The sequence below is a fragment of the Podarcis melisellensis genome (assembly GCF_964234715.1).
Source record: "Podarcis melisellensis genome assembly, chromosome: 9".
Lineage (NCBI taxonomy): Eukaryota > Metazoa > Chordata > Lepidosauria > Squamata > Lacertidae > Podarcis > Podarcis melisellensis.
This window is the reverse complement of record NC_138541.1, coordinates 77,831,466-77,842,622: the sequence shown is the minus strand read 5'-3', so window position 1 is coordinate 77,842,622 and position 11,157 is coordinate 77,831,466. Positions and strand designations below refer to the sequence as shown.

The window sequence follows — 11,157 nt, the reverse complement described above, 5'->3', positions numbered from 1 at the left end:
CTGAAAAGGGCAGAAGATTGCAGGGGTAGTGAGCCACTTCCAGCTCTGAAATGAATAGGCAAAACAAGAACTGTTCTAGTCCCTACCAGACTCCATTTAGCCCCAGAAAGGATAAGGATGGTGTCTTCATAAGAATTCTAATTCTGCAGCTTCTTTCTGGAGTCCCACTTTTGATACTTGCCAGTGAAAGCATAGCAACTTCCAATTCTGTTACTGAATGTCCAGCAAAACTGAAATGCTCCCACTATTTTGAGTGTTAACATTTTTAATGTCTGATTTGTGTCCGTTTATTCCCCTGCAACTGATTATATATAAACAGCAGCAGGGTATTGCTGGCACACATTATCAGATTGGAAGATGTGAAGGGATTTTTGATAATGACTTAATTGCTTTTTTTTTTCTTCAAAACACTTGGGGTTAATCTGTCCTCCCTGAGCCTGTAGCAATTGGTGGGTTTACACATTCAAATTAATAGATTAAGAAATACGCCCCAGCATCTGGAATGTGGAACTCCTAACAGCAATGAGTTTCAAGGAGAAGCCAGCTCTGAGCAAGTATAGATCAAAGGCAGTCCCTTTCTTGAGTGCCGCTTGGGTCCCACATTTTGCCCCCTCCGCCGCCCCCCCCCCTCCTTGCTCAGCTTAGTATTGAATATCCGAAGCCTACAGTGCCGAGATCTGAGGCACCTGCCATTTTCCATTCAGAGGCAACACTTTTCTCACATCTCCCAGCCCCATTGTCTGATCCCACTTCTGGCTGGGAGAAGGGTGAAAGATCACCACTTTCCCAAGCAGCTCCTCCACTGGCCTCTGTCTGCTCCCTGCAGCCAAATCCCCCCTTCCTGAATGCCACTGGTTGAAGTCACCCTGAGCACAAGCCTTTTGTCATACAGCACCTCCCCTGCACACCATCCGTCAAATCAAATTACAAATCCTGACGAGGGAGCCAAATGAACCAGCTTTCCTCTGGCTCCAGCTGCAAAGAAACCTTCACCAGAGGCTTTTGTTTTGACTGAAGTAGGGATTAAGCTGCACCAGTGACAGGCCTTATTTTCCAAGCTCATCAGCTAATAAACACCCATGTTATTTCAAAGGAAATAAGCCTATTTTCATGTCCTTTTCTATTGAAAGAGCAGTAGTTGAAGTGCATGTATCTTAAAAGATTTATCCATAACTGCAAGTGAAGACAGTGGCAGACTCACCTGAGGAAGAAGAAAATAGGAGAAGGATTGACTCTTAACATTTTAATAAGGTTCTCTATAATGCCTGCGGGAAGAGGAAGAAATGTAGTCATTGGAATTTCCTGCGTTAGGGAGAAGGAAGCCCCTCTTACTCCTAACATTTCTGTTCCTCTGAATTGAGCACTTGGCATTGTGCAGCCATATTTGGATGGACAAGAGATAAACGTAGCTGAAAGACACATGATACATGGTTTGCATGAATTGGATGTAGTGGTGTGGTAATTTAGCCATGGGAAATTAGGCAGCTATAGTAGTATTAGGTGGTCTTGGAACAGCAAAAAGTCCTGTCCAAACTCTGTAAAATGACAAGCTAAGAGAGCTTAACAGAAAATTACACCATTCTGCTCATTGCAATCTATTTTTTATTATTTTAAAACTTTTGGATATGCTGTTAAATGATATGTCTGCAATTAAATAGTTTAGACTACATTTTTAAAAATATAACATCATTAATGTTTTACTTGTAACATAACTTTCATCAGTGAAACACGGAAAATTCATTGACTTTTTTGTTTAAAACATAAATTACTCTCAGTATTCACATCACTTGCCGTCTCACACAACCCTGTCAGGTTACAAGACCATTCTTGTCTCCTTCCCTTTTCATTTATTAAAGGCACCTGCTTCCTTTCTATACCTTTAGAGTCAACCCCAAAACACAGGAGATGCTCTCCCACCTCCCTCCCAAAGCAAGCAAACTGGGCCTCCAGAGCAAAGCTGGACTGAGTTCCCAGGTGACTTGTTTCTGCGCTCTCTCCTCGTGTAGCTCCTGCATGTGGTGCAACTGGGCGGCAAATAAATGCTGGCATAGTTTGGTGTGGATGGCTCAGAAGGGGCTCAAAAAGGCCCTTGCTCAGTCTATCCAACCCGTGAGCAAATTTGTGGAGGGCATGAGACTTCAGGGTGTGCATACATAGTTGGCTTCCATTGGGAGATGAGTACGTCAGTGGCCTTAGGACACCTGCAGGAATCTGCAAGTTGAAATAATTTACAGGATGGGTTTCTTTCTATCTAATGAAAGAAACGGTCTGGCGTGTCATTGCAAGAGGGGTCCCTGGGAGTATTTCTCAGGCCTTCCACTTGCTGCTTGCCACTTGTACAGTGGTACCTCGGCTTTTGAACATCTCCGTTGACTAACATTTTGGTTTTCGAATGCCATAAACCTGGAAGTAGATGCTTCGGAAATTCAACATGCCACACGGCTTCCGCTGAGTGCAAGATCCTGAGGCCTAGCTGTCAGCTGTTGAGTTTTCGGTTTTCAAATGTTTCAGAACTTGAACGGTCTTCCAGAATGGATTACATTCAAAAACCGAGGTACCACTGTATTCAAATTCTCAGCTGCTGGTACCCTAAACTCAAGCTGCGGCAGAAACCAGTGTTGGCACCCCAGTGGAACAACTGCAAGTGCATTTCATCCCCCTCCAAAGGAGCTTTTGATCCCAGGCAGCTGAGAATTTGAATGATTGCTGAGTGCAGCTCCAATGACAGCTCATTTCCAGGGGGCAACTGCAGAGCCAGGAAAGGGCTGGTTTGATCTATGTGCTTTGGGTTCCGTCCGCTGGAGAGAAGAGGAACGACACCAGCACCAAGACATCCCTCCAGAGTGGCACTTGAAATGGCTGCGTTGCTGCCCAGTTGGGCTGTGTTGCAACAAAAGGGTCTTTTAGAGAGGTCCTCTGTGGATCCCTTATGAGGCCATCATCTTAGAAATCATAAACCTGGGGTTGCTAACCTGCGCCGCTCCCAACTCCCATCACACCCAACCAGTGGTCAGGGATGACAAAGAGTTGCAGTTCAGCAACAGCAGGAAGACTGCAAGTTACCAAAGCCTGCTAAAATAGATAGGGGTGTATCTTGTAGTTGTGCTGTTTTGTTTTTAGCAGCATGGGACACTAGGCAGCAATCTCTGTTAAATTTAAGTGTAGACCCATAGCTCTTCATTTAAAGACATTCACAAAAATTATTAAAAGGCATATCTGGAGGGGGGGTTGGAGAAGGGAAATTCCAAACACTCCAGGTTGCTCCTCTCATCAAAGTTTTTCCAGATAAGACCCAGGCACAAATCCTTGCTTTCCGTTCTGTTCTGCAGTCCACCAGCCATCATCACCTACTTCGATGATGGAGATGACATCACCTGCTTGGATATCCAGTTCATCCTCATTCTAGAAAAAGAGAACAAATGGAGGACTGAAGAGACATTTGCTCCAGCAGCAGCTGGAAGGTCCCAGGCTTCTCCATCACCATCCCAGGTAGAAGGCTAGGCCAGATCCCTTCTGCCTGACTCCCTTGTTGTTCAGGTGGAGACAGCATTTTGCTGCTGTTGGTCCATGCTTTTCCCACACCTATAGTTGGGAGTGGAGCTGCCCAGTCCCACCCAGGTGCAGCTACAGGTGCTCTGATGGGTGGGCAACCTTGCTCAGCCAGAGGCAAAAGTGGGTGGAGTAACAAGACTAAAGTTTTCCTTTGCACATTAGACAGGCTTCTGCACACACACACTCTCCAGACAAGCAAGGGAGGTTATCGGATATCAAGGACACATTCATGCCAGGCAAAAACATTCCAGGTTTGAAGCAGAGCTAGTGGCTGGGAAGTGGAGTGTTGCCTGGGAAGAGTTTGGAGGGCCAGGTAAAGAGACCTGGAGGGCCACAATCAGCCTGTGGCCTTGAAGTGCCCCCCCCCGGCCCTGCATACCATAAAGGGCCAAGGAGCCCCTCCAGCCTCTTCCCCCTTTTTCATATTGTTAATTTTAGTAACAAGCACAACCTTAAGCAAAATTAAGTGACTGACTGACCAATTAATTATAACTTAGTTGATAGATCAACACGTTTCTTTAATCAGGTGATGGCCTTCCTTTTCATTAATGTATGCTAAACTCTATAACCTGGTTACCATGACCCAAATCAAATTGTGAACATGCACAGCAGCCAAAGCTGCTCTGGGCACCAGGCGCCCAGACGGAGCTCATTGCTGACTTGTGACTTTGGCGCCCACAAAGCGTTTCCTTACCTGGAGCTCTAGCAGCTGATGGAGCTGCCATTCAACTTCCCAACATGAAGACCATCTGCAGCATTCTGGAGAACAGCAGCAGCAGCAGCAGCAGGACCCAACAGCCCTGCTCCCAGCCACCCTGTGAGGCCAGGGGCTTGTCGCTTTGCCCAGGAACCAGCTCTGATAGCAGTGGGGCTTTAGGAAATCCTACCCGCGGGCTCTTTGCCTTGGAGTCTGGAGTGAGGGATCTCGAGGTAGTTCTGCTGCGCTCCTGGGCTTCAGCTGATGTCTCCTGTCACTGATTTTTCTTCAAGGCCTACACTAGCTCCCAGTACGTTTCTGAGCACAATTCAAAGTGTTGGTGCTTACTTTGAAAGCCCTAAAGGCCCTCGGTTCAGTATACCTGAAGGAGTGTCTCCACCCCCATCATTCTGCCCAGACGCTGAGGTCCAGCTCCAAGGGCCTTCTGGCGGTTCCCTCCTGTGAGAAGTGAGGTTACAGGAAACCAGGCAGAGGGCCTTCTTGGTAGTGGCACCCGCCCTGTGGAACGCCCTCCCATCAGATATCAAGGAGATAAACAGCTATCTGACTTTTAGAAGGCATCTAAAGGCAACCCTGTATCAGGAAATTGTTAATGTCTAATGTTTTCCAATTTTTTATGTGCTGTAAGCCGCCCAGAGTGGCTGGGGAAACCCAGCCAAATAAGCAGGGTATAAATAATAAAATTACTACTACTACTACTGCATGCAGAGAGATCAGAGGAAGAGCTCTCTCTGCAGCTCCCATTTCTTGGGATAGTTTAACTGGAACTGCTTTGTGGCTTTGTGTTTAAGGATTTTCATCCTTGTTTTTGGGATCACGAAAGCGGCCTGCGAGGGAGCACGTCAGCTGTGCATGGCCTCCACTTCATTCAATCAATCAGCCAATAAAAATAAAACCACATTTACCTCCTGGAGTTTGTGTTCAGATTGATATTGATTTTGTTTAAGCAGATTCTATGCCAGGGCTCCCCAAACTAAGGGAAGGATAAGGCCCGAGGGACTCATTTATCCGGCCCACTTCTGGGTTGGAGGAGCACCAGAAATAATGCTTGCGCATGCGCACAAGCTATTTTCGGTGCTCCTCCAACCCGGAAGTGTGCCGGAAATAGTGTGTGCCCACGCATATGGACACGTGCTCCCCCACCCTCCAGCCCTCTGGCCCGTAGCGCGATCAGCGCTGGAGACACTGTCCCAAGGTGCAGTAAGTTTGCTGACCCCTGCTCTATGTTGATGCTTACCTGGGCTGTGTAATCATAGAGGACTCTGTAGTCCTCAGATGTAGAAAACTCTTCTTCTTGGGCTACGTGAATTGCTGCATAAACACCATCTGCTTTCTCAGCTGTGGGAACAAAGGGGTTAACTGCTTGGAGAGGTGAAGGATCCTGTGCAAGTGCTCAGAAAGGGAAAGAATCTGTTCTCTATACAGGCAACTCCCAGGAATGTACTGAGGCATTCCAAGGTGGCAGCTCAGCAGGTGCAATTGAACCTGTCTATCTAGATTTAGCCTTAGTAGCCACATGAATTCCATGATGCATTCATAGCACAAAGAAAATATTTTGGCCTCAGCAAATGTTTTCAAGTACTGGTGCTGTTTTGAAACCTCAAAGAATGGGATCATTTTTTAAAAGGGATTTTATTGTTTATTATGAGTATTTATTAACCACCAGCTCATTAAAAGACTACCATGGCAGTGTACAATAAAATCATTAAAATATCATAAAATTATACAGAACAAACTAGCAACACCAAATCAGATTAATTCTCTGGGGTGGATAACTATTAGAGATCATTGATTTCTATCCTCCCAAAAGGCAACAAACACTTTGTATAGTGCAAAACAAAAGCAATTGCATCTCACAGCTACTTTTTTCACAGCCGCCAATAACTGTACTTCAGCCATCAAAAGTCTCTGTGAACAGAAGTGTTTTAAAATTCCTCCAGACATGGGTGAGAGAGACGCACATCCGCAGGGAGGGCATTCCATCAATATCAATATTTGCACCAGCTGATATTGGGGGAGGTTCTCTTTGGTCTCAGAGCATGGAGGGCTTCAAGGATGCCTGAGCGGCAGCAACTGGGAAGGGAAGGCCCTAAGTGTGGCAGCACCTCATCTTTGGAACTCCCTGCCTATTGAAATCAAGCAGGCGCCTTCACTGGACTCATTCATTTTGGCACCGGATAAAAATATTCTTGCTTAGACAAGGCCACACATGCTTAGAAAGTTGAGGTAATCTTAATATGCATGTTAACTTTGAGGGGTTTCTTTTACATTCAAGTGGTGTATGAATCTTATGAACTAACTAAATACACAGTTTATCGTCATCGTCATCATCACACTGCACTGAGCAGCAGGAGGAGGCAGGCAGGCAGGCAGCTTTGCACAACGCCTCTTCTGTGCCAAACCCAAACTCAGGTAATCTTTACGAATTTGGTCAGGTGGCAGGATTCAAATTGAATAAGTCAAAAACTAAAGATTTAGAGAAAAACTTAACATCAATTGAAAAAGAAAGGTTTCAGAATGAGACTGGTTTGACTGTGGTTAAGAAAGTGAAATATTTGGGGATAAATATGACAGCAAAAATGTGAATTTATTTAAAGACAACTATGAAAAATGTTGGTCAGAAGTCAAAAGGGATTTAGAAATATGGTCAAATTTGAAGCTTTCCTTGTTGGGTCGAATTGCAGCTATAAAAATGAATGTATTGCCTAGAATATTGTTTTCGTTTCAAACATTGCAAATTGTGGGCAAGATGGACTGTTTCAAGAAGTGGCAGAAAGATATTTCTAGATTTGTCTGGCAGGGCAAAAAGCCCAGAATAAAATTTAAAATACTAACTGATGTTAAGGAAAGGGGGGGTTTGCCCTGCCAGACTTTAAACTTTACTATGAATCAGCAGCTTTCTGCTGGTTGAAAGATTCCAAGGTGGCAGCTCAGCAGGTGCAATTGAACCTGTCTATCTAGATTTAGCCTTAGTAGCCACATGAATTCCATGATGCATTCATAGCACAAAGAAAATATTTTGGCCTCAGCAAATGTTTTCAAGGACTGGTGCTGTTTTGAAACGGAAATAAGTGATGGGAATTATATATGTTATGCTTTGTTTTGTTTTAAATGTTTTTTTTCTTTTTTTCCCTTTTTGATATTTTTGTATTTTTCTTTTTATGTCTGTATTAAATTGGAAACTCTAATAAATATTTATTTAAAAAACAAACAAACTCAGGTAATCTTTGTTTCTCCAGTCTCCTTCTGCCTGCTCCTGCTTTTTCCAGGGCTGGTATGACCTGAGGTTTCACTTCCTTTGCAAGACAGAGTCTTGACAGCATTGCTGCAATAGCTGCACCCTGTGCACCAGGCCTCCCCATGTGGCCCACAAGAATGTTTTGGCCAAGTCACGCCCACCGTCCCACTAGGGGGACCCAAGGCCCTTTGCAGGCACAGCTGCAAAGGGGCGCCAGGTTTTGCCAGGGGCAATAATCAGCTGGTTTCCAGGGACTGCATAGCTCTGTGCCCAAAGCGCCCAGCCACGAGCTGATGATGGGGGCCTGCGCAGAGCTCTGTGAGGTGCTTTTGCTGATGGCCTTGATTGCTCGGGCAAAAACAGATCGCCTGGCGCCACTGTTCCTCTCCCTCTCCCCTGCCCCCCCATCTTACATAGGGCAAGCAGAGCCTGACGGGAGGCGAACAGCAGCCCCTCCCTTCCCCTGCTGGGCCCCCCTTTCTCCATCAAGTGCTCTTGGGGGAATGGGAAAAAACACCCATCTGTTGCAAGCTTTGAGTCCCTTTAAACAGATTAACACAGCACTGCCCAAAAGAGTGAAGGGGGTGGATTTGTGTTTAATCCTGAGAAGGTGCCAATGGCCCTTTTAAAATGTGGGCAAGCTTCCTAAAAAGAACATCAGTTGAACAAACATACCAGCTGGTGGAGCTGTGGGAACAATACTGTCAGAGGTGTTTCGATTGTTTCCGTGGAGCAATCCAGAGAACCTGTGGAGCCGTAAGAAGCCAGGATGAGCTTCAGAGCAAGAGGCATTGCCAGCCCCCTCCTTTCTTATTTATCATGGCTCCTGCACTCATGGCCAGCGTTGAGGGCCACCCTCAGTGGGCCCCTGCCAGCGCCCAGACCCCATCAGGGCCCCCACAGAGGACTTCCCTAGCCGCCTGGCCATGCCCCCCTCTTAGGAGAGGAGCCCTGCTAGATCAGACCCAAGGCCTGCCTGCTTCACCAGGTGCCTCTGGAAAGCAGGACAAAAGGGCAACAGGCCTCTCCTGCTGCAACTGCTGTGCAGGGGTAGACTGCCCCTGAACATGGTGGCTCCATGTTGCCGTCCTGGTTAGTATCAATGGGCAGCCCCATCCTCCATGAAATACATCAACGCTTCTCGAAGCCAGAATGCAGTGCTTGAAGGGGCAATGAATCCCACAGGCTAACTCTTGCCCCCGCCTCACCTTTGCTGCCTGGACACCTGACCTCCCCAAGTGTGCAAGCAGTGGCAAAAGTCAGTCCCCTTGCCCTTTCCTGCTGGGTGGATTGGGCCCAGAGTCGGAAGGAAAGCCCATGGCCAGCCATCAAGATGGCATAGTGCCATCGCTCAGGCCTGGAGAGACAGTTCATGCGACACCCGAGATCACTGGTTCAAGAGAGATGTGTTCATTGGTATTTCAGAGGAACTGAGCTGCAACCTTCCCTGCAGCCAGGGGGGGATGCTGATCCCTCTGGTCTCACGTCTGTTTTGAGGTTATTTATTGCATATATGGCAACGCAGTCACGTCGGTGGCAAACTCCTTCCCAACTCCTTCCCTTTCTTATTTATTTAATAAAATTTATAGACTCTTTGATTGCAGAAGGACCTCAAGGTGATTTACAAAAGAAATATGATTTTATTTGGCAGCTTCTCTGTCTCTTAAATTGCTGTGTTTTCGTACCCAATTTTAATAATATAATAATCATATCTGTTTTATTCCCTCCTGACCTTTTATTTTTCTTTTGACTTTAACAAAAGCTCTGTGTGTTGATTATTTTGTTATTCAATTTTATTTTATTTTTTAAAGATAGCAGAGATGTCCTAACTCACAGAGGGGAGCCTGGTGACTGCATATTCCCCAAAACACCCCCCCAAAAAACACATGGCTCTGCACCTGTGCAGAGAAAGCTTCCCCAAAGTCTCTTGGGAGAGTCCCCCATATTCAACTTGCCCAAGGGGCCTGTGCTACCTTTTCATCATCCCACATGTCGGGACGGGGCTGCTGCAGGTTTTAGCCGTCAGGACTCGGTCATAGTAGTTTTCGTAGCCAATGGCAGCTGCAATGGAGAAGGGGTGGAAGGCATGGGAAAAACCAGCTCAGCATCGTTGTACCATTCCCCCCCCCCACTACCGCATGGAAGCTATTAAACAACACCCAACATGGTGGGCTAAAATTCTTGCAAAAATCTTTGATGCAATCAATGCCACGGGCCAGATACCTAGATCATGGAAGGAGTCCATCATAATTCCTATATATAAAAAAGGACCACCAGAGGACCCAGGAAACTATCGTAACATCAGTTTATTATCAATCATCGGGAAAATCTATACTCGCTTCCTGCTAACCAGACTAACCCAATGGGCCGAAGATTCCAATCTGATAGGCCATGAACAGGTCGGGTTTAGACCAAATCGCGCTTCTATTGACCATGCTATAATTCTATATCATTTGGCGCGGAAGTATTCTTCCCCTACGCATGGTCTTCTATGTGCCGTTTTTATAGACCTGAAGGCGGCTTTTGACAGTATCTCTAGAGAGCTGTTATGGGAAAAACTGGCAAAGTGGGGCATAGATAAAAGGCTGTTGTGGCTTATGATTAAATTACATGAAGGGACGGCCGCAAGGGTGAGGTTAACACCTGAGGGCGATCTCACAAACTCTGTACCAATAAATAAGGGGGTATGACAAGGGTGCATCCTTGCCCCTATCTTTTTAACCTCTATATTAGTGACATGAGAACGCCCCTAGCTGAGGCCCAGACCTCCATTCATGCACCCAGGCTTGCAAACTATCGCTGCCCCTTATTATTGTACGCTGACGATGCGGTGATCCTCTCTTATTCTCGAATCGGTTTGAGGAGGGCCCTTAAGATTTTTGCGTTATACTGCCAAACAAATTTACTTACTATTAACCATTCCAAATCTAAAGTCCTAATTTTTTCCAGGAGTCGTAAACTGTATAGATGGGAACTCGAGGGGAAGCCAATTGAACAAGTTTACAAATTTCAATATCTAGGAATTTACTTCCAGTATAATATGGGATGGATCACATATTTACAAAATAAGGTTAAAGCCCTTATCTATGCTCTATTACGCTTCTTCTTTACTGAGGGGGCTATGCATGTTCCATCCGCCTTAAAAGTTTATAGTGCGAAAGTGGTTGCAACTATGGCCTATGCGGTCCCTTTATGGGGCGCCTTTGTAAACCTCTTGCCTCTGGTGACATTGCAAAATCTTTTTCTAAGACGCCTTTTGAAACTACCCTCCTGAGTAAGCAACTCTGCCATTCGCCTAGAACTTAAGATCCCCTCCCTAGAGATTCTGATGTGGAGACATGCCTTTAATTATTGGCTGTCCCTTTGGCATAAATTGCCAAACTACCATCTTATTCCGTGCCTTTGGAGAGATGAATTCACCAGCCCATGGGCAACAAAAATCCATTCCAAACTGTTGTCTTATGGAATCTCTCCTTCCGATATACTTAATTTAGATCTAATTACAGCTAAAAAGGTCATCAAACAAAGATTGGAGGAGGTAGATTTGCAACAAAATCTTACTACAGGTGGAGGTACATGTTCCCCGATAAATCAGGGCATTACATCTATGTCCCAGATACCTCGATATCTGTCTACTTTATCGGCTGCT

At 45.7% G+C, this 11,157-nt stretch overlaps 1 protein-coding gene across 2 annotated transcripts in view; it reads right to left on the bottom strand.

Annotated features, from left to right (window-relative positions):
* Positions 1-1,585: 1,585 nt before the first annotated feature.
* Positions 1,586-11,157, bottom strand: part of PSTPIP1 (proline-serine-threonine phosphatase interacting protein 1) — a 48,453-nt gene continuing 38,881 nt past the window's right edge. For both annotated transcript variants that reach the window (XM_081925715.1, XM_081925716.1), the window contains exons 12-15: positions 9,482-9,569; positions 8,184-8,254; positions 5,508-5,608; positions 1,586-3,402 (exon numbers count right to left, since the gene is read on the bottom strand). In XM_081925715.1, the coding sequence (XP_081781841.1) occupies positions 3,271-3,402; positions 5,508-5,608; positions 8,184-8,254; positions 9,482-9,569 (392 nt within the window). In that variant the 3' untranslated portion in view covers positions 1,586-3,270. The remainder of the gene's footprint in view (positions 3,403-5,507; positions 5,609-8,183; positions 8,255-9,481; positions 9,570-11,157) is intronic.